The sequence below is a fragment of the Oncorhynchus clarkii genome, chromosome 21, assembly GCF_045791955.1.
Source record: "Oncorhynchus clarkii lewisi isolate Uvic-CL-2024 chromosome 21, UVic_Ocla_1.0, whole genome shotgun sequence".
NCBI lineage: Eukaryota > Metazoa > Chordata > Actinopteri > Salmoniformes > Salmonidae > Oncorhynchus > Oncorhynchus clarkii.
This window is the reverse complement of record NC_092167.1, coordinates 41050463-41075386: the sequence shown is the minus strand read 5'-3', so window position 1 is coordinate 41075386 and position 24924 is coordinate 41050463. Positions and strand designations below refer to the sequence as shown.

At 43.5% G+C, this 24924-nt stretch overlaps 1 protein-coding gene across 1 annotated transcript in view; it reads left to right on the top strand.

Moving 5' to 3' along the window:
* Positions 1 to 13764, top strand: part of LOC139379056 (neurexin-2-like) — a 929896-nt gene extending 916132 nt beyond the window's left edge. Inside the window, exons 21-22 of the mRNA XM_071121799.1 lie at positions 2395 to 2473; positions 12219 to 13764. Of these exons, the coding sequence (XP_070977900.1) occupies positions 2395 to 2473; positions 12219 to 13099 (960 nt within the window). The 3' untranslated portion in view covers positions 13100 to 13764. The remainder of the gene's footprint in view (positions 1 to 2394; positions 2474 to 12218) is intronic.
* The last annotated feature ends 11160 nt before the right edge of the window (positions 13765 to 24924 follow it).

Here is a 24924-nt window from a genome sequence, read left to right as displayed (position 1 = left end):
GTAATGGATCTATAAGTACTGTACAGCCTCAACTGGGGGCGCAAGCTAATGTCGCAGGACTGCTTTAACGAGCCAGGAGCCCCCCTTCTGCTCGAAGTGATGCTACACCAACACCATCGAAACGGGATAGGGGGACGGGACACAGGGGAACTGACCCAGATTTCTCCAAGGCAGAGAAGAAAAAAAAAAGTTCAGCTATTCTGATTGAGATGCTTTGATCATGACAAATAATTATTTGATGTTTTAAATAATACCGTCACTTTTGCTGGTTTTGATTTGCACAGATAGCAGACTACATGGTACAGAATGGGGGGAGTCATCTCTTCTCCTGAAGTTTCCCCTTGGTAGAAATCTAGGATCATATTCCCCTCCCCAATCTTAACCCTAACCATTATTGGTGGAAATGCTCAACTGACCCAAGATCAGCGTCTAGGAGCAACTTTACCCTACTCTGAGTACCACCAGCCATTACACTACCATGGTACATGTATATTCCAGTACTACATGTAGAAATCCTGATTCAACTCATCAAAAGCTTGATGATTAGTTACTAGTTGAATTCATTTGTTTATTTTATTTTACCTTTATTTAACTAGGCAAGTCACTTAAGAACAAATTCTTGTTGACAATGACGGCCTACGCCGGCCAAAACCTAACCCGGACGACACTGGGGCCAATTGTGCAACACCTTATAGGACTCCAAACCATGGCCGGTTGTGATACAGCCTGGAATCAAACCAGGGTCTGTAGTGACGCCTCTAGCACCAAGATGCAGTGCCTTAGACCGCTGCACCCTCGGGAGCCCTAATTAATGAGGTGTGCTGGTACTGGAATAGACTAAATAAATGGAACTGGCCCGTGAAGAGATTTGGTTAACACTGATCTGGATGAATGAAAAGTATTGCAGCAAGACGTCAACAGTGCAGCTTGCGCAGGTCGTCCAGGTGTCCAGATGAAGGAAGTGAATGTCTGCATTCCTAACTCCAGGGGGAGGCATTGAGACAACTCCTTGATAACATACATACAGCGTCTAATAAGGGACAGGGGAAGTGGGATACCTAGTCAGTTGTCCAACTGAATACCTTCAACTGAAATGTGTCTTCCGCATTTAACCCAAACCCTCTGAATCAGGAAGGTGCGGGGGGCTGCCTTAATTGACATCCATGTCTTCAGTGCCCGGAATAATGTGCTAGACTCGAAAACAGTGGCAAGTGTTACCGAGAGGACTATCCTAAATAAATAAATACCAATTCTATTGTAGTGCCGATATTTTCAGATATGAATAGGTTTTTTTCAAGCTGCATTCCTAAAATGTAACTTAACAAGGGTTCAGACACCACCTGATCCTTTATATCTGTATTCATCTACTGTTTCCCCCTCTCATTAAACAAGCTGCATTCCTAAAATGTAACGTAACAAGGGTTCAAACACCACCTGATCCTTCATATCTGTATTCATCTACTGTTTCCCCCTCTCATTAAACAAGCTGCATTCCTAAAATGTAACGTAACAAGGGTTCAGACACCACCTGATCCTTCATATCTGTATTCATCTACTGTTTCCCCCTCTCATTAACGACGTTCTATATCCAGACAGAGAAAATACTCATCAAATATACATTTAAAGACCAATACTTTGAAAGCACAACGTTAGAAATCCACTCTAGGCTACAACATCATTAGATATTTGTTATCAAAGGGAGCCCTGCCCATTTAGGAGATGGTAAATGAAATGGAAGAGCGTGTCTGGTGCAGATTTTACCATGGGCTCATTAAGTCCAGGTGGACACACACACACACACACACACACACACACACACACACACACACACACACCCACCATTTGATGAATAAGTAAATCCATCCTGGCTATGGATACATACAGGAGAACTCTGTGTACAGACACAGTGAACAAATCACTGTGCTCAAATCAATTGTGCTGCTCATGATAAAGAGCCCTCATCCCTCCCCCCTGTATTCCTTCAGGCTTGAGCTTGTCTTGAATATTAAACTTGAGCCTGGGGGTTTAGGAGAATAGATAAGGTATTCTGCCAGGCAGTACAGTGGTGTGAGAGCACACGAGCGACAGAGTTCTGAATGGGCTTTTTATTATGGCCGCTATTAACCTAACTTCCACTGTGATAATGTAGTGTGCTGTGGCTCTGGGCTTAATGGACATCAACAATGTATTATCACTGGGTTGTATTATATGGAGTGTGGTGAACTCAAAATGGAGATGTGTAAACTTTGGGCTCTAGTTACATCCTACAACCAGAGTTGATCCTAGTCAGGTCCCATTGACAGGAGAAAACTCCTGTTTGCCCCAGAAATAGAACCCACTCTCACACCCTCTCCCTCCCCTCTCTCTCTTTCTCTCCCTCCCTCTCTGTTCCAGAACACGGATGACATATTGGTAGCGTCTGCTGAGTGTCCCAGCGATGACGAGGACTTGGAGGAGTGTGAGCCTGGAAATGGTGAGTCCACTCTGGGGGTTCTGTGTCCACTACAGGGGGTCCATCAGCCCAGCAGAGACCCACAAGAACAGAAACAGCTAGCTCCCCTAACCCACTTTTTTCTACTACTGTGACCCCATGACATCTCATATGCAGCTCTGATTGGCCAGATGTGCACCCACCCTGGCTTCTCATTGGCTAAGATCTCAAAGTGGCACAGTGACAGCTCCAAAGTCTCCCGAGCCATCTGCAAGGTAACCTAGCATCCTAATTGGGTAGCTGCAGGTGTTAGACGAGCTGCACCAATCAGTCTCTCCGATCGAATTGGGGCCGGACAGGTTCAACATTGAACTCCTCTCGACCGCCCGCCTCACAGTGGCGGCTGAGTGGACTCGGAGCTGAGCAATGTCGACGTGAACAGAAAGGTCAAACGAACTTCTGACACGGGGGTGTGAAAAGGGCAGGATGTTGATAGATTTTACCGTGGTTTCAGGACACTGGCTGGTTGCCTGTGCGCTGGCCGGTTGCCTGGGAACTGCCAAGAACTCTTACATGCATCATAATGCTAAAACTGCCAGAGCTAGGTTCCACTGGGCATGTTTGTGTTCTCCAGTGAAGACTCAAATCAAATGCTTTCCCTACAGCAACCTAGGAGGTCTAGAAATAACCTTTATGAAATATTTAGTTAAAGTTCCGTTTTTTTTAAATCTTGTTTTCATTTGATGTGGAATAGAACTCAGCAAAGATTACATTACGTTTGACAATTTTTATTAAATCGATGTTAAGGTGTTGTTAAAAACCACATGAAAATCGTATTACACCTTAATTAAGTGGGTGGAGATTATGGGAATCACTGTGCTTACTAGGTAACACTGATCTACACTAAGCCGAAATATTCCACACTAGATCAATTCTCTGCGTGGTTTAACTGTAGGTGGTGGAAGCCGAAATAGAGGTGTTATCAGAATGAGAAACGATAGTTTTTCGGTAGCTGTCCAGAAGACAGAGCGGTACCACACAGCTCCTGATAGACACTAGGCTGTCTCTCACACTATTGTCGGGGAAAGTTTCTACTCAGTCTGGCCTTCCCTGAGAGACAAAACATCACACACACATTTATCCTCCACACACACACACACACACATTATGTTCTGTAAACCTTTCCATTTTAGTCATTTAGCAGATGCTCTTATCCAGAGCGACTTACAGTGAGTGCATCTTAAGATAGCTAGGTGAGACAACCACATATCACAGTCGTGGTAGAGGGGGGTGGCAACAGCCTGAATCCCTCCTTGAAAACAAAACCCCTGTGAGAGACCTAGCATTATCTGATGTGAGCCAATGACTGGGGAGATCTACCTCTCAAATGAGCCAATGACTGGGGAGATCTACCTCTCATATGAGCCAATGACTGGGGAGATCTACCCCTCATATGAACCGGCTGCAAGGGCATTGTAACTCTCTGAAGGCTTTTCAGTGGAGTCCAAAGGGAAAGAAACACACACACACACACGCACACGCACACACACACACACACACACACACACACACACACACACACACACACACACACACACACACACATATATATATATATCAAAACACACATACAAAGTTAAATAAGGGGAACAGGCGACAGAGAGGGAGAGAGTGAGACCGATCATGAAAGAATGAAGCGGCCACAGAAAGACAGTGAGAGAGAGCGAGAGAGAGGGGTGGAAAGGCACATCTTGGAGGAGTGATTGGCGTTGAGATGTGCGTCACGTCTCCTTGCTCTCCGACGAGAGAGGGAGCGACAGAGAAAGAGAGAAAGAGATGTTGGATCCCTCCCTGCGTAACGTCTGAGTTTTCTATCTGCCCTGCCTGCCTCTCCCACCGGGCTAATTAATATTTGGCCTCGTTAGACTTGCTGTAATTACATCATCCAACCGAGCCTGGATTTGGTTTCGTTCACTTTTAATGAGCCCAAGACAGAATAGGAAGAATACATAGCAGGGCTCCCTTTAACAAAGCCCTGCTATCTACACCACAGCATCAGCTTTGGAGGACTCACGCACACAGTCACACAAAGAGATACAGATAGTTCCAGTCTTCTCTCTTTATTTTACTAGGCAAATCAGTTAAGAACAAATTCTTATTTACAATGACAGCCTACGAACTGCCTTGTTCAGGGGCAGATTGACAGATTCAATCTAGCAACCTTTCGGTTACTGGCCCTAACCACTAGGCTACCTGCCGCCCTTTAGCCTGCTAACAATCTATCTACCCCTCTCTCCCTCTCGCTCTCTCCCTCTGTCTCTTTACTTCTCTCTCTACCTCTCTCTCTACCTCTACCTCTTTCTACCTCTCTCTTTCACTCTCCCTCTATCTCTCTCTCTCTCTCTCTCTACCTCTCTCTCTCTCCCACACATGTACACTACAGTAATGTCTCATGAGAGGGCAGGTGACAGTGCTGTCACAGAGCTCCACGTCAGTGAGATGGAAGGTTCACTTCCCTTTAAAGGTGCACTATGCAGAAATCGCGGTGCAATTTCCTGGTTGCAAAAATTCGAATAGTTCACCTAATTTCAGTTTATGTGACTAAGCAAGCAAGTATAGTGTAGATAATCATTGTATCATCTAAGCAGATGTGAAATATGTTTTCCATAACCAAAAATATTGTATTTCCAGCTGTTTGAAGCTGGTGTACAAAACCGAAAGTAAAATATGCAAAAATGAAACTTAGAAAAGGGAAGCATAGAAATAATGCACATGGAACAGACATACCGCTTCTTAGACTTGCTTTCAATGAGAATGGCAGATCTATAACACACATTTCTATGTGAATTTGGTCAGGTTCCCAAAATGTTATATACTGCAGCTTTAAAGAACAAATGGTGGGTCAGAAATAACGTTGGTCAAACTGATCCATTGAGAACAGTGGGTATCTGTATGGTGATGTTGATATATACTGAGTGCACACATAGACTGACCGGGTGAATCCAGTTGAAAGCTATGATCTCTTATTGATGTCTCCTGTTAAATCCACTTCAGTCAGTGTAGATGATGGGGAGGAGACAGGTTAAAGAAGGAGTTTTAAGCCTCGAGACAATTGAGACATGGATTGTGTATGTTTGCCATTCATAGGGTGAATGGGCAAGACAAAAGAATATAATTGAAAAGTTACCTCATTAGTTATAATCAAATATTTCATTTCTTCTTGCACGTGTATTATACAGTGTCTGAATTCAGATTTTCAGAGGAATGTACACACTTATGCTGGTTGACACTACATATATATTTCCATGTGTCAATAGACTATATTTGAGGCATTTTCTGTGCATCAATATATAGTATATTGTCTGTCTTATGAGGTACATCAAACCCAACATGCTCACTGAGGCAGAATATCAACTAGCTATCAAAATCAAAATGAATTAATGTTCCAAAAATCACATAAAAACTGTGGAAAGGTGTAAACAAGGTGTTTGGCAGATTAATGTCACTTTTTCTTACTCCCTCAGTCCTTAATGAGATTAAATACTGTTGTGGATTTTAAGCTAAAATACAAAAATATTTCAGTAAAGAGGTGAGAAGACTGACAGTGATGGAGAGAGAGCGAGAGGGGACGAAGAAGACAAGATGGAGAGAAATGAGGGAAAATCAAAGAGGTAAATAGGTTGATATTTCATACGTTGACTCATCCCAGGATCAAACAGAGGTAAATAGGTTGATATTTCATACGTTGACTCATCCCAGGATCAAACAGAGGTAAATAGGTTGATATTTCATACGTTGACTCATCCCAGGATCAAACAGAGGTAAATAGGTTGATATTTCATACGTTGACTCATCCCAGGATCAAACAGAGGTAAATAGGTTGATATTTCATACGTTGACTCATCCCAGGATCAAACAGAGGTAAATAGGTTGATATTTCATACGTTGACTCATCCCAGGATCAAACAGAGGTAAATAGGTTGATATTTCATGCGTTGACTCAGCCCAGGATCAAACAGAGGTAAATAGGTTGATATTTCATACGTTGACTCATCCCAGGATCAAACAGAGGTAAATAGGTTGATATTTCATGCGTTGACTCAGCCCAGGATCAAACAGAGGTAAATAGGTTGATATTTCATGCGTTGACTCAGCCCAGGATCAAACAGAGGTAAATAGGTTGATATTTCATACATTGACTCAGCCCAGGATCAAGCAGAGTTTGTCAGGGCCTCAAGACTCTCTAATTTGCATCACGCTGAGGTAGAAACACTAGGCTGCCGACCAAGCCAAAACCAGGGAGAATTCATGGACCCCATCCAGAAGTGCCTTGCAGAAAGCATCGTGGAAAGGAGCAATCCGTAATCAATCAGACGGGGTGAACGTAGTTTCATCAATCAACGTCAGAATACATTACCCTCCCTCAGGACGTAGGACGGCATGTGTGGACTGTGTGTTAAATTATTCACTGTCTATGTGCAAGGAAATGGTGTGCTTTTCGCTATTGAATGCAAACTAGGTCCAGACAAAGAACTTCTTAACTAAATCAAGGATGTAGTCTTCATGAAATGGATTATTACCCAGTATAGCAGACCACTGCAGAGATGGAGAATGCATTAGGTTAGACAGAGACTAGAAAATTCTAATCTCGATTCCATCCACAACGTAGTAGAAGCTGTTTCTATGCAATGTACAAACTCTGAACAGTCAGTCGTTCGACTGTTAAAATTTCAAGTGGCTCAGGACGAGCCAACGTGATAGGCAGAATAACTAAGTCCCAGTGTTTGTTCAGAATAAGCCAACGTGATAGTTATTCTGCCTAAGTCCCAGTGTTTGTTCAGGACGAGCCAACGTGATAGGCAGAATAACTAAGTCCCAGTGTTTGTTCAGGACGAGCCAACGTGATAGGCAGAATAACTAAGTCCCAGTGTTTGTTCAGAATAAGCCAACGTGATAGGCAGAATAACTAAGTCCCAGTGTTTGTTCAGGACGAGCCAACATGATAGGCAGAATAACTAAGTCCCAGTGTTTGTTCAGGACGAGCCAACGTGATAGGCAGAATAACTAAGTCCCAGTGTTTGTTCAGGACGAGCCAACGTGATAGGCAGAATAACTAAGTCCCAGTGTTTGTTCAGGACGAGCCAACGTGATAGGCAGAATAACTAAGTCCCAGTGTTTGTTCAGGACGAGCCAACGTGATAGGCAGAATAACTAAGTCCCAGTGTTTGTTCAGGACGAGCCAACGTGATAGGCAGAATAACTAAGTCCCAGTGTTTGTTCAGAATAAGCCAACGTGATAGGCAGAATAACTAAGTCCCAGTGTTTGTTCAGGACGAGCCAACGTGATAGGCAGAATAACTAAGTCCCAGTATTTGTTCAGGACGAGCCAACGTGATAGGCAGAATAACTAAGTCCCAGTGTTTGTTCAGGACGAGCCAACGTGATAGGCAGAATAACTAAGTCCCAGTGTTTGTTCAGGACGAGCCAACGTGATAGGCAGAATAACTAAGTCCCAGTGTTTGTTCAGGACGAGCCAACGTGATAGGCAGAATAACTAAGTCCCAGTGTTTACATCAGTATCAATCTTTAACGATCTGCTTGCTTATTAGGGAAAATACACACCCCTTTTGAGTTTTGGTTCGGTTTTTAAAAAGGTGAGTATTCCTCTAGTGCTGCGGAGAGGGTGACCCACACAGGCAAGTGACCACAGCAGGCTAGCCTAACTAGTGGAAAAGCTCAGACTCTCTCAACAGGTCAAATCATTTCACAATGGAGTGAGTAAAGTGGATTTTCAATTTTCCAAACGAAGGGCAGTGTTATGGGTTCTCTATGGGTTCTCTATGGGTTCTTGGCAGTTCTCATTGTGACGATGACCGAAGCATTTGAAGCCTGTTTGAACAAGTCCATTCACACCAGCTAATTCATCATACGGCCAATGGCGAGTCTGTGTGGCCAACCTATGGGTGCGAACTGACCAATCAGAAGCTGCATATGCCGTTACAGGGCACAGTCATGGGAAGGGGAAGTATATCAGGTGTTGACAGGACTGTGTCCAGACAAAGAAACACTCAGTGAAGAGATGAGCGAGTCAGGTGCAGCTGTACATGTAGACGTCTGTGTTTGAGGGTTGAGAACCCATTATCTTCTCCATCCTGTGGTTAACAGTAACTTCTCCTATCATGGCACCAATGACAAAGCTTATGGCACCCACGCTAAAGCTGCGAATTCTGTGGCCAGTAGAGAGTGGTGGTATCGTTTGCAGGGGTGGTCCTCTCAAAATGCTTTTGCAAACTCGTTTATGATAATTAGGCCCGAAGGCCTGCAACATATTTGAGAAGAATGTGAACAGTAATAAATGACTGTACTTTCGAAGGAAGTCTTGGATTCACATTAGAAGCAGGTGTACAAAGACTCTTGAACAATTCCTTTAACTATATATTCATTCTGTAGACACAATGAGCAGCTCCAGCAGATGCATAGCTGCTTTAGGTTTTCTCACAACACTCTTTCAGTGTCAAACACCTATAACTGGGCCACGCAGTAGCGGAACGCAGTGAGGGACAGTCGGCCTACAGAGAGGCAGGGGGACAGCGAGGCATCGCGTTGGCACCATTTCTGTCAGACAGACAGTTGGCGGGGTAAAGATACACGACCAAAAGTATGTGGACAAACATCTCATTCCAAAATCCTGGGTATTAATATAGAGTTGGTCCCCCCTATGCTACTACAACAGCCTCCACTCTTCTGGGAAGGCTTTCCACTAGATGTCGGAACATTGCTGCGGGGACTTGCTTCCATTCAGCCACAAGAGCATTAGTGAGGTCGGGCAATGATGTATGGCAATTAGGCCTGGCTTGCAGTCGGCGTTCCAATTCATCCCAAAGGTGTTTGATGGGGTTGAGGTCAGGGCTCTGTGCTGGCCAGTCAAGTTCTTCCACACCGATCTCGACAAACCATTTCTGTATGGACCTCGCTTTGTGCACGAGAGCATTGTCATGCTGAAACAGGAAAGGGCCTTCCCCAAACTGTTGCCACAAAGCTGGAAGCACAGAATGGTCTATAATGTCATTGTATACTGAAGCATTAAGAATTCCCTTCACTGGAACTACGGGGCCTAGCCGTAACCATGAAAAACAGCCCCAGACCATTATTCCTCCTCCACCAAACTTTACATTTGGCAATATGCGTTTGGGCAGGTAGCGTTTCCCTGGCATCCGCCAAACCCAGATTCGTCCATCGGACTGCCAAGTGGTGAAGCGTGATACATTACACCAGAGAAAGCGTTTCCACTGCTCCAGAGTCCAATGGCGGCTAGCTTTGCACCACTCCAGCCAACGGTTGTCATTGTGTGTAGCTGCTCGGCCAAACCCATTTAATTTTGGAACTCAGTAGTAACTGTTGCAACCGAGGACAATTTTTACCCACTACGCGCTTCAGCACTCGGCTGTCCCGTTCTGTGAGCTTGTGTGGCCTACCACTTCGTGCCTGAGCTGTTGTTGCTCCTAGACGCTTCACAATAACAGCGGTTACAGTTGCCTGGGGCAGCTCTAGAGTGCAGAAATTTGGCGAACTGACTTGTTGAAAACGTGGCATCCTATGATGGTGTCATGTTGAAAATCACTGAGCTCTTCAGTAAGGGCATTCTATTGCCAATGTTTGTCTATGGAGATTGCATCGCTGTGTGCTCGATTTTATACACCTGTCAACAACGGGTATGGCTGAAATAGCCGAATCCACTAATTTGAAAGGGTGTCCACATACTTTTGTATATGTAGTGAATCTGCACCTCCATCTTATCTAGACACTCAGAGAAGAAGCTAACTATCTCTGGAGTCCAGAAGAAGGGAAAGTAAGAAATGTTTGAAAGATCTCAGAATCTGACAAGTTTACAGAATATGTAATACAAGTCATTTTATAATCTATAGTGCTATCTTATTTGGGCTAATGGTTCATTCATTTTCTCTGTGAATTTTTCTATTTTCCTCAAATATGCCACCACTTTCTTCAAAGGTGTATCTTAACCTTCAGACACAGAGATACACACATAAAAGTAGGCACCTTTATGTTGCCAGGGTAACACGGCGGCCATTTTGGCTGTGCGGTAGGAGTTGTAGGAGTTGGGAATGGGCTGGATCCTATAAGGTTGAATTACTGACTAACTTTTCTCTTTCTCAGCATTCATGTTTTTACTCCCTTTCAAGGCCTGTTTTAGTGCGCTGTGTATCGTTGTTGATAATCTTTTGACAGGTTTTGTGTCAAGGTTGCTCTATAACCCTTCTGAAAGTCCCTTGTCCTACTAATTGTGGGGTTGTCAGGAAAAATGTGGCTTGTGGGGGCTTGAGCGCTGGTGTGATATGTTGGCCTGGGGGTGACGAATACACCCCAAAATACCCTCGGTACACATTTCTAGGTTCCTCCCTCCACACGCACTCGCTTTATCCAACCCCTATTCTGTTTAGATACATTCATTCACCTCATCAACTCAAGAAAGGCCCAGCGTTAAGACTATGCATGATTCATGTTATGGACATTTCTGTGGCTCACATTATCAATGTCCATAAAGAGAAATGTCATAACCTTTCAAATTGCCCCGTAACATTTTTGCTAATTGTCTCTGGGATTGTGACCCTAACAAGATTACGGCATGCGGCAGAGGGTAGCAAATTGTTTTTCGAAGAAGGAATGTAACTTGTTATTTATGTTGTGCTATGTACTGCTAACACTTTCCTATTATGTTATTGGCACTCCTGTGTTTGACTTAATGACTTTTGTCCTGACTTAACTTCAAAGCAATGTACTGATGTGTAACACCCTAAAATGTTTTATTAACTGTGGGTGTGATTATATTACAAAGGACAAAAAAGCCGTTTGCAATTTGTTTACATTCAATTCCCCTCTAAGACTGAATATGAAGGCATAGAGATCCGGGTAAGACAGAAAGATCTGACAAATTGTTAACTGTGTCAAGTGAATAGGATTTCTTCATGTCCCATGTTTTAGCATATCTAGTGGGAGGATATGGGTGTTGGGACCAGATCTGTAGACTGTGTTTCAGGGTAGAAACTAGGGGAATCAGTTTCCCCCAGCTGGTCTTCAGGGTTTGAATACAGATCACCATGCCCCCAGGCAGAATGGGATTTGAACCATTCTTCATGAAAACTGAAAAACACAATGAATTATTCAGATAATTATTTTATTTTTCACACAAAAAAATAAAATAAACTAAAAAAGAAATGGGGGGGGAAGTTGTTTATCCGAGAACAATCTTACACAGCTTTCTTTTTGTAATTTTTTTTTCATGCAAAAATCATGCGGCCAATTTGTTGATGTAAGTGACCTGAACTCCGTGGTTTGCTATCTTATTTAACCCAAAGAAAAACTGAAAGCTAGCGTAGAAATAGAACAGCATAGACAGGCAGATAGAGAAGGATAACTTGTATCTAGTAGATGTTGATATGTTGTTTAGTCTATTAAACATGTACTTTAACATATCTGTGTAGTCATGTCCAGTCTAGCGTCAGGGAGATATCAGGAATAGCAGAATATTTATTATTATCTTATACAATGTATTGTACATCTGTTTAGTCAACTTAACTCTTTAAATAGAAGACTAGAGACTAACTAAACTAGCTTTAGAACTAACCTCATGTTAGCTTTTAGTGATGTTCTAATAATGGTGTTGGTGTTTTCATTTGAACTGTTGTTGCTTTTCTATTTTGGTCCTGAGGAGGTGCCCTCAGTTTCTCACTAACGCCGTCTTCCCTCCGTTGTCTCTTTCTTGTCCTAGGAGGTGAATTAGTGTTGCCCATTATAACTGTGGACTCCCTAGACCCCCCCTACGCCACCCGCTACCCCGTAATCCCCCCGCCCCCCACCTACCGCCCCTTCCTCGAAACCACCAAAGAATCCCTCCCCTTGCCCAACGGCCGCCCCCCCTGCCCACTGGATCAGGAGGACTGCGAGGAGGCGGGACCCATCGAGGTGTCCGCCTACGGCTCGGGCGAGATGACCGAGTCGGACGATGAGGACTATTACAAAAACTCCCCCCTCGTCACCGATAGGACGGTCCTCCCCCCTCCCCCCAACGAGGGCAGCGTCCAGAACCCCAGCGACCGCCACTTCTCCAACCGGCCCCCCAACTCCCACCGCCCCCCCTTGTCGTCCACCCCCACGGCCAACCCTGACCAGCTAGGCCCCAGGCTCAACAAGCCAGGCGGCAGCAGCAGCAACATTCCTGCCGGCAAGATGAACACCCGGGATCAGGTGCTGCTGCCGCCCACCCACCCCTCCTCCGACCCTGACCGCCACCGCCATGCCCCGGGCGTAACCTACCCTCCCAATTTCCCCCATGTGCCCACCCCAGACCCCACATCCCCGGAGAGAGGAGGGCCTCCCGGCGCGGTAGAGGTGATCAGGGAGTCCACCAGCACCACGGGCATGGTGGTGGGCATCGTGGCGGCCGCCGCCCTCTGCATCCTCATCCTGCTCTACGCCATGTACAAGTACCGTAACCGGGACGAGGGCTCCTACCAGGTGGACCAGAGCCGTAACTACATCAGTAACTCGGCCACGCAGAGCAACGGCACCCTGGTGAAGGAGAAGCAGCCAGGCACAGCCAAGACAACCACCAAGAACAAGAAGAACAAAGACAAGGAGTACTATGTCTGAGACCGGCCTAGCCAGAGACAGAGGACGAAAGGAGACGCACAGGGAGAGGGAGGGACGGAGAGGAGGAGAGAGGGAAGAGTTGAAGGTATAGGTAGGAGAGAGGCACTAGATGAACTGACAACTGTAGAGTAATGAGTCAAATCTTTGTTGGCAGAGTTTTATTTTGTTTAGTATAGAGGTAACCTTACTGACAAAATGACCTCATAGCTTTCCTTCTCAACCCATTTAGAGCCTAAAGCAGAGAGATAGAAGATGAGATTGGCAAAGAAACATATTTCATTAGAGCTACACATACTCATTTTTAACCACAGTTATTACAAAAAAGGTGTGGTATTTTTCTCCATTACAGTAATAGTATTTTCTCACATGGCCGTATAACCTTGTTTTTTTTTTAAACATAGAGAGACAAAGTCTTGGCTACAACAAATGGCTGCCAAACCTCGCTCAATGCAACATCATTTTGTGCCAATCGCCAGACCCAGAGCTCATGCTACAATGGAGCCAGCTAATCCAGCAGCGTTTGAAAGGGTATTGTGTTGTATATAGCCTACAATCAGAGTTAAGCATGGGGCTACAGAGAGACACAGAGAAGGAAGACCCACCATCAGTGTTAGAGCAGAGGCCTATTGTTTGGTATCAGATGCTATGTAGCGGGTCTAAACAGTCAACAATCGTAAATATCTAAATAGATGGGTTTGTATTGGAAGTTGAAACCCCACTGCTAGCCAAGTATGATAACACAAAATGACTGCCAATATACAGAAACTAGGTGTCAAGTCTGCCTTCTTCCCTCCTCCAAGTATTGAAACATCACCTCGCTCCTCTCGTCCTCTCTCGCCCTTCTCTTTCACTCGTGCGCTCTCTTTCTCTCCATGTCTGTGGTTCCCGAGGAGCTGATGCGACATTATTCTGCTGTGTTTCAAGCATGTAGTATTAATTTACAAAAAAGAGATGACTATTTCTGTGGAGGAAAAAAAATGATGATGCTGATTGATAACGTTTAACTAGCGTGTGAGAACAACAAAAGCTCCAACCAACCAACGGATGCTACTTATTACGTTTTAGCTGCAAAACCAACTTCTGAGGCCAAAACCCTGGGTCGTCTTTCAGTTTTCCAACAGATAGGCTATCCGTCATGTGTTTTCTTCTGGGCTCCACACAGCATTTCCCCCTACTGAGCCCACTAATGCGGAGGAACCAGCTCACGTCGTTACTATCAAACACAGACCAGAAACCAACCTCCAGCAGACAAACTGACTTTGTTCTAAATAAATATATATATGTATAGAAGTTTCAGAGAAAAATAAAACTATGGACCTAACTGAGAGTATAAGAAGAGAAATTCACCCGAATGCGTGTGTATCAGTGGACTGGGTGATAAATAACAAATTTGATGGACTATTGATACTTTGACGTGAGACCGATTTCCCCCCCCCCCCCCTCCCCCACACACCCACCAATCATACATACTATGACCAACTTTCAACGACAGTGGGAAACGCAGGTTTCTTTCCCTCAAAAAATGCGAGACATTTGATGGAAATTGGTAATTAATTTGCTGGAGTCCCACTTTTGCCCCCTAGTGTTGGGGGGAAAGTGTACGTTACCTTGGATCTGCGTTCTTGCCTCTCATTGGTCAAGACTGATAACAGCCAATGAGGGCAAGTCTAGTGAAAAACATTCAATGAAAAAAAGTATTACAGAACAAGGCAAACAGCAGTTCCCTTGCAGATGGACAAGAACTCTAGTATTCCAATTTTCTCAACTATTAAAAAAGAAAACTGTACCATGAAAAGAAAAGAAAAACCTAAAAAAAAAGTTTGTGCAATGTCTAAATATTTGAATCTCTCATCCCATTACTAAGAAAATATGTGTTTTCCCTTCCTGTTTAGAGAAAAAAGTATGACAAAGATAATTGATTCTGGGAAATTGAGCAAATGTGATTTGGGTTACAAACATAAAACCGTGTTTTCTCCTTGTCAGTACGGAGAAAAGATACTTTCCTCTCCATCCCTCCTGCTGCCACCTCACTCCGTTCTTTTCCTAAATCAACCCCCCCCATCCTTCATCCCCCTTTACTCACAATGGCAGATTGTATGTAACCATTCATTAACTGAAGACCGAACAGGGTCTTATCTATTTTCTATTGTTTTATATCTATCTCTGTAACTGCTAGAGTCAAAACGGCTGCCAAGTCTGGAGACTGGCTCCATCCCATCCTTCTTCCTCATCCAGTTTGTCCGGTTTATGTTCCTCTCCGTCCTCCTCCTCCCAGTATCTACCTGTTCTTTCTAAATGTTATTGTAAAGTGTTCCAGTGAGATGACTCTAAATATGTGTACATTAACAGAGGGGAATACACTTGGTTATATACTTCTTATATCTCTTGTTGCGTGGTCTGTTGGTCTCGATCAGTCACACATATTCCAGATGTTGTTTTTCACTTATTTCAACACTTCTACTTTAACACGTACTTAACACTAAGTCACTTCTACTTTAACACGTACTTAACACTAAGTCACTCCTACTTTAACACGTACTTAACACTAAGTACCTACTACTTTAACACGTACTTAACACTAAGTAACTCCTACTTTAACACGTACTTAACACTATGTCACTTCTACTTTAACACGTACTTAACACTAAGTACCTACTACTTTAACACATACTTAACACTAAGTATATCCTACTTTAACACGTACTTAACACTAAGTATATCCTACTTTTACACGGACTTAACACTAAGTCACTTCTACTTTAACACGTACTTAACACTAAGTCACTTCTACTTTAACACGTACTTAACACTAAGTCGATACTACTTTAACACGTACTTAACACTAAGTAGATACTACTTTAACACGTACTTAACACTAAGTAGATACTACTTTAACACGTACTTAACACTAAGTAGATACTACTTTAACACGTACTTAACACTAAGTAGATACTACTTTAACACGTACTTAACACTAAGTATATCCTACTTTTACACGTACTTAACACTAAGTCACTTCTACTTTAACACATACTTAACACTAAGTATATCCTACTTTTACATGTACTTAACACTAAGTCACTTCTACTTTAACACATACTTAACACTAAGTCACTTCTACTTTAACACATACTTAACACTAAGTAGATACTACTTTAACACGTACTTAACACTAAGTCACTTCTACTTTAACACGTACTTATCACAAAGTATATGCTACTTTAACACATACTTAACACTAAGTATATCCTACTTTTACACGTACTTAACACTAAGTATATCCTACTTTTACACATACTTAACACTAAGTAGATACTACTTTAACACGTACTTAACACTAAGTCACTTCTACTTTAACACGTACTTATCACAAAGTATATGCTACTTTAACACGTACTTAACACTAAGTATATCCTACTTTTACACGTACTTAACACTAAGTATATCCTACTTTTACACGTACTTAACACTAAGTAGATACTACTTTAACACGTACTTAACACTAAGTCACCTCTACTTTAACACGTACTTATCACAAAGTATATGCTACTTTAACACGTACTTAACACTAAGTCACTCTACTTTAACACGTACTTAACACTAAATCACTTCTACTTTAACACGTACTTAACACTAAGTCACTTCTAAGGAAGTGGACACATAGGTCATACTGTATTTACCAGCTGAAATACTGTACACTCACCGGACAGTTTATTAGATACCCCATTCAGGAAAATGGATCGTTCCTACAGACAGTGAGTCACGTGGCCTTGGATTGCTATAAAGCAGGCGGACAGGCATTCTGTTACTAAGCGAGTTTTGGGCTTGGTATGATCGTCTGTGCCAGGCACGCCGGGTCCCGTATCGGGGCTTTTGATGCAGGTGGACGAAAATAGCTTTTTTTTTTTAACTAGGCAAGTCAGTTACCAGGGAACAGTGGGTTAACTACCTTGTTCAGGGGCAGAACAACAGATTTTTACCTTGTCAGCACAGGGATTCGATCCAGCAACCTTTTGGTTACTGGCCCAACGCTCTAACCACTAGGCTACCTGCTGCTCCAGGTTGAAGGAGGATGGCAAAAATTGTGGTGTACCGCCATCCAATCTCCAGCAATTGCGCGATGCCATCACAACAGCATGGACAAACATCACTGTGGAATATTTTTGACTTGTAGAATCCATGCCTCAAAGATATCAGGCTGTTCTGAAGGGACAGGGGGTCCGACCCGGTACTAGATGGATGTACCTAATAAACTGAGTGTATACTTATACAATAAAGTATGGGGGGGGGGTGGTATATGACTAATATACCACGGCTAAGGGCTGTTCTTTGGCACAACGCATCCTGGTTACAGCCTTTAGCCGTGGTATATTGGCCATATACCACAAACCCCCAATGTGCCTTATTGCTATTAGAAAGTGGTTACCAACGTAGAGCAGTAAAAATACATGTTTTGTCATACCCATGGTATACGCTTTCAGCCAATCAGCATTCAGGGCTTCAACCACCCAGTGTATACTCCCATATAATGAGCACGCACATAATGGAGAACATCTGGCCTCCAACCCCACACACTATGGAGAACATCTGGCTTCCAACCCCACACACTATGGAGAACATCTGGCTTCCAACTCCAAACACTATGGAGAACATCTGGCTTCCAACTCCACACACTATGGAGAACATCTGGCTTCCAACCCCACACACTATGGAGAACATCTGGCTTCCAACCCCCACACACTATGGAGAACATCTGGCTTCCAACTCCAAACACTATGGAGAACATCTGGCTTCCAACTCCACACACTATGGAGAACATCTGGCTTCCAACTCCACACACTATGGAGAACATCTGACTTCCAACTCCACACACTATGGAGAACATCTGGCTTCCAACTCCACACACTATGGAGAACATCTGACTTCCAACTCCACACACTATGGAGAACATCTGGCTTCCAATTCCAAACACTATGGAGAACATCTGGCTTCCAACTCCAAACACTATGGAGAGCATCTGGCTTCCAACCCCACACACTACGGAGAACATCTGGCTTCCAACTCCACACACTATGGAGAACATCTGGCTTCCAACTCCAAACACTATGGAGAGCATCTGGCTTCCAACCCCCACACACTATGGAGAACATCTGGCATCCAACTCCAAACACTATGGAGAACATCTGGCTTCCAACTCCACACACTATGGAGAACATCTGGCTTCCAACCCCACAGAGGTGAATGTTACACTGGTAGTGATGGTATCTTCTACATCCCTTTGGCTCTCACAATCCTGGGGGTATTTCGTCTGACCAAGACCTGCGGCTGGAAGACAAGGATACAGGTTACAGAGTTATTTGTGTTGATGAAAGCCAGTGGAGACACTAATAGGAAAGTCTGATAATTGAAATGTGTATTTTTATTTCTCCCTACACTAGTCCAGCAGTCAGCCGGCAGAAACACACAATGCGCATGCACACGCATGCACACACTTCACACACGCCTCACACACACACGCCTCTCACCACAAAAAAGACTTGGGTACCAAATAAATATTCTCTTTCTCCAAGCATGATACTAATGTTATATAAAAACATGAACAGAGAACCCAAACCCAACTCAGTCACAGAGTTCTCTGGAGCAAGCTAGGTAAAGGATTGATCATCGACTTCACATCCTAAAGAATTCCCTCCAATTAATGTTGGTGTTTCCCCTCTATTTCATCATCCCTTGTTCTTTCACTCCCCTTTGTTCCATTAAAAAACAAACGCTCCCCCGCGGCCACACCTTACCAACATGACAGGTCTCCTCCAACGCTACGACTCCTAACTAGTCTGAAGACATGAGAGCGAGAGCGACGCACCAACGCCAACCCCTTCTCTGAAAATACTAATCTCTGTTCTTCCGCAGCTTGCTTCCCTCTGCATTCATCAAAACGTCTATGGCGTCTCATAACTACGCATTGTTGAGAAAAGCGTTGTGGTAAACAAGCCTCGAACGTTGCTTTAAGGAATACATCATCACTTCCCCCAACGAGCCATCAGCTCTGACATAATCTGAAGCAGCCGCTTCAGCACGCACAAATTAGTGTTACTGTGCGTTTGCGTTTGCGATGGGTCTTCAATCCCAGATTATTGTTTATTCACTTCGCTTTCTGAGCTCAAATGTCTTGTGTGATGTACGGTGTCTGATGTGTGTGTGTGTGTGTCTGATGTGTGTGTGTGTGTGTGTCTGTGTATGTGTGTGTGTGTGTGTGTTGTGTTCCCTCCAGGCACATCATTTTAAATGACAGAGAAGCATCCCTCAGGGTTAAAACTGGTGCCCCTGCAGAGAGCAGGGCAGGTAATCCTTCCCAGCCTATTACCTCTAAAAGGGGTTTGGGGCAGGGACTCCTCAGGGCTTTTAATATGCCAGGTCACGATACAACTACTGGTATTATGTTGTTAACATACAATCAAAGATGCAGTGACATTGTGTCTCATATTGCCTCATGGACAAATATCATGAAAAGTGTGTGTGTTTGTGTGTGTGTGTGCATACGTGCGTGTATAAATGTTTGTCCATCATAGTTCTCAGTGCCACTACCAACCCAGCTTCAGTGTTCTGAACTACTGTGTGTTAACACCATCCCAAACAGTATCTAACCCCTCTCTCTCTCCACTATGGTGAGAGAGCCGACCTAGTCTCTCTCTCCTACTACTCCCCCATACTCAAGTCTCCTCCACGGGGTGCATCATGTGTTACTGATCCAGAACCTTTCTCTAAACCGCCGGGGGCCTTCTCTGATGACACACCAGCTGATCTAGGACCTGTGGAAACCGCGGGAAGCTTTCTCTGATAACACAACAGCAGCAGCAGCCTCTGACGATCCTCCTCCTCCTCTCACACTTTCTCAGTCTCTCTCTCCCTCTCCACATCTCTCTCTCAACCTCTCTCTCAATGTCTCTCTCTCTCCACAGATCTGAGTGTGTAGAAATGCACAAGATGTGTCATGACTGACAGACACATTGATAGCCACGGGTGAGGATGACACATAGATGCCCAATTTACAAGTCAAATATGTATCGTGCGCTATCTGTGTGGATGGGAGCCAGGGAGAGAGAGATAATGGAAGAGAGAAAGATAGTGAGACAGCAAAAGAAGGAGAGAGAGTAGGAGAAAGAGACAAAGTAAGAGAAAGGGAGAGCGAGAGAGTAAGAAAGAAAGAGCGAGAGAGTAAGAGAGAGCGAGGCTGTCAGTGTAGTGCAGAACTCTGCAGCCCTGCAGACATACTGAAGCACAGGGACGTGGAAGGATGGATGAACATATAGCTAGCTACCTGCCTCCAAACACTAGTCACTGGAATAGAGCCATTCTCACTGCGCTTATCTATCAATCTGACTGTCAGAGGATTACAGCAGCTCAGAGGCAGAGGGAGAGATGGAGGACATGGGAATGGGATGAAGTGATCTGTACTGCAAAGGGGAGACATAGCTGAGATTGGAGGAGCAAGCCTAGGTGTGTCCGTGTGTGTGTGTCTGTGCGCGCGTTTTCCGAGCTGCGCCATCCTTCCCCTACCATTTTTTGCCACGGTTGCCATGGTAACCAGGTCCGGCCATTGCGCGTGCTTGTTTAGGGTGTAAAGGCCATGTTGAGACCAGCAGCAGACACCACAGATAGAATGGAGCCCTTGTCTATAAAGACTCAGAGGCTTCTTCACTCAGCCCATACAACCACTCCATGTTGAATTCTAATCACCACAGTGCCAATAACAAACTACATCATTGTCATTGATTAATTAATCACGTTTGAGATTAATCCTACGCTCATTCACACAGAACAAATTAAGGACACAAAAGAATGAATAGGTGCTCATATACCGTTGTAATCAGGCCACTGTGGCTTTAAAGTAAGTATCCAGCTCACCTAGATATATTCCTTAAATGTAGTCACATTCTATTCTACTTAAATCTACTCATCATTCCATTCAACTCTATCACACTAAGGAGGATATTGGAGCTGACTATTAATACACTGTCAGGTGAAAACAATACCAAACCAAATCAAATCTAATTTTATTGGTCACATACACATGGTTAGCAGATGTTATTGCGAGTGTAGCGAAATTCTTGTGCTACTGGTTGACAGTTCAGCATTATCTAACATGTAAAATAGCAATTCCACAACAACTACCTAATACACACAAATCTATGTAAAGGAATGGAATAAGAATATATAAATATATGGATGAGCAGTGACAGAGCGGCATAGACAAGATGCAATAGATGATATAGAATACCGTATATACATACGAGATGAGTAATGCAAGATATGTAAACATTAAAGTGGCATTATTGAAGTGACTAGTGATCCATTTATTAAAGTGGCCAATGATTTTAAGTCTGTATGTAGGCAGCAGCCTCTCTGCGTTAGTGATGGCAAATACCACACACAGTGTATGAGAAGTCTTAGGGAAGGACTGGGAAAGGGAGGGACTGGGATAGAGAGGAACTGGGATAGAGAGGAACTGGGATAGGGAGAACTGGGATAGAGAGGACAGGGATTGGGTGAACTGGGATAGGGAGGACAGGGATTGGGAGGACTGGGATAGAGAGGGACTGGGACAGGGAAAGACTGGGATAGGAAGGGACTGTGATAGGGAGAACTGGGATAGAGAGGACAGGGATTGGGAGGACTGGGAATACTGGGATAGAGAGGACAGGGATTGGGAGGACTGGGATAGAGAGGACAGGGATTTGGAGAACTGGGATAGAGAGGACAGAGATTGAGAGGACAGAGATTGAGAGGACAGGGATTAGACTGGCAGGGTTGACCGAACACAGTATTGGGATGACTTTCAACAGGTAAGGATAATTAATAGACCAACTGTGGAAGAGCAAAAGGGGTTAGAAAGGAAAACAGAGGGTTGATGAGGAAAGAAGAGAAAGAAACAGAGTGTGATATATAGAAAACAAGGAGGGAGGGTCAGCTAATGAAGACAGTCCCCAGGTACATATCCAACTGGTTATCTGTTAAAGGTGGTCGGTGGAAGGATGGACTTCCTATATTTCATTTGGATAAGAGATGGGGCCAATCTGTCATCATCGTTCACACAGCAGGGCTATGGACTTCCTGGATTTAAATTTCAATACTCTATTGTTGGGGGTGCATCTCAATGCTCTGTCAAAGGCGTACCCTGTACTACAGATCAAGACAGTACACTGACAAGTTCAATCCATATTGTACCTTTATTCATTTCAGAGCATGAGCAGTGTGACATCATTCAATCATTTGCAGTTGTAACCATTTTTTTCCAGCAGAACACTCGTGTGTTTACATGGTGTGCTGATCCACAGCGTGGCTTATTAGGAAAAACCACCCCACCTCTTAATATGCACATTGCATAATACAGTGTAGCTTCAAAACAAGCAACATTTATTATCTTGTGCGCTGTGACACACAGCCGAACAAAATGAATACAAAGTGCCCGGCGCTTCTCAAGCAAAGTGAAGAACAAATAACTGCCGTTGTGTCGGCCATTTTGTCACAATAATGAAGCATGTAATTGTTCTGCACACATTATGCAGAGGCCAATTGAAATATTTACCCTCAAACACTCCTTCTCTGAAGTATTTTGTGTAAACACAACTATTTATTCAGCTTCTCTTATCAGCCGCCTCAAAATAGCAGCTTTTGTAGTTGTTTGTGTGCTGGCATGCACTTCACAGCCCCAAAACACGGCCATGGTATTTGTAGAATTAGTTTGGCTATCAACTAAAAAGATGTTACACATTTTAGGGATGCCAGTACCATAGAACAACTACAGTACTGAGTAATTTAGAATCTTGTAGTAAGGAGAAAGTTAAGATATCGTGACAAATTGCAAAAGGAGGCTTGGCATACTTCTCAGTGGAGCTATAACTAGTGCAAAAACACGGTCTTGTGTTTAGAGAATAACTTAACTATAATTGAGTATTTGATCCAAAAATACATTCTGCCATAGATTTAATAGGACATTTAAACAGGATCATTTTCTTTGCCATGTGCCATCTTTTTCAGATAATATATGTGGCAAAAGAGTAATTTCACAAGCACAGTAGAATTCTACAAAGCAGGCTTTACAAAGCATTTTTATTCTGTAATGTTGCTGTTCTCAATCTAACAATATGCAGTCTTGGCTTACCATAACTCACTATGATAGAAGCATTGTTCAATCTTCTTTAAACATCAGTTGACTATTCCATAGTGAAAGCCATCTTTTGACCAATTTGAGGGAAAGGGTTGATCAGCAGAAAGGTACAAGCTCAGCAACGAGTCATGATGACGACTGCCTAAACATTGTGTATGTTTTGTCATTTAGCCTTCATAGATCCATTAAAATGTGCAAGTGATCTAAATAAAAATAAAAAAATTTAAATGATAAATTAATTCAGAGAATCTTTGAATATGCATCATGCAATTGGAGGTGCATGATGCACGTTGAAACACTGCCCCCTGCTGTCCAGCTTCAGAAAACAGACCATTTTGACCCTCATAGTATGCCCTCTTTTTGTGTTTCTGCACATGGGGACCGGAAGTCACTTTATTTGACCTACGTGGTATTCAGTTTTCCTATGTCAAAGGATAGCCTGGAATGCACACTGAATATCACTCGATTTCACTTTTGTTTTGCTTGAACGCAACAATATTATGTATATACTCCAGGCCAGTGGAGGCTGCTGAGGGGAGAACGACTCATAATAATGTCCGGAACAGAGCAAATGGAATGGCAACAAACACCTGGAAACCGTGTGTTTGATACCATTCCACTGATTCCGCTCCAGTCATTACCACGAGCCCGTTCTCCCCAATTAATAAGGTGCCACCAATCTTCTGTTGTCCAGGCTATCCTTGATAAAGTTTTCACCCTGTAGTTCAATGAAGGGGACGTCCGGTCTCCATGTGCAGCAACACACCAAAGAGTGTCAATTATATTGACAAGATAGTCAAGTGACCTCAAAGACGGAAGGCAGGCGGGAGGTGACGAGATCAGGTCGGATCATTCTAGCCAATGAGAGGGCAGATAAATGTATGTGAACAGGCCATAGAGATAGATAGAGGACTCAGCTTTGTATCTGTGCCATTATAGCGTTTGTGACAGCCTCAATGGCGCTGCCCATGCTATCTCCATTTTAAAGTAGTGAATTTTGTTCTTCACTGGCTGATTGCTCCTAATTCATAGGAATCCCAGCCCAGTTGACTACTTTAAAATGGTGTAAGCCCTCAATGGCCATGTCCATGCTAAAACAGATTATAGCCACGGTGACACCTCTATCTATCCCTATGACAACAGGCACATCTCCGATATAAAGTCATCCACTTATATCAATGCATTCATAGCCTCTGTCAAGGCCCCAGCAACCAGATATTCCAGTTCTCAGGGGAAATGGAAAGAGAGCCTGCTTTTGGATGTTAACAAGGCGACACCAGAGATAGGAATCCCATTGTGAATATAAACGGAGGAAAGTATAATGCCCCACCCAGCAAACTGTCGACCAATCGTGTTCACATTGTCATGCGATTGCTAAAATAATTGTCAGGCAAACCCTTCTCAAAGTCAGGGTATGAGTCGAGAAACTTGCCCATTTTCCTCGAATGTACGTAATGTCACGATTCCAAAGCTATACGATATTACTAAAAACAAGTTAATTATCTCACATCTCGGAAAAGATTTGTAATGTACTTCTTGTTGATGTTATTCATGCTAATGTTTTTTTTTTAGCTAGCACCCATTTGACTCCCATTCCCACATTGAAGGAGAGCCCTCTTTGTCCCAGAATTGCCCAGAATGTACGACATGGCCCATT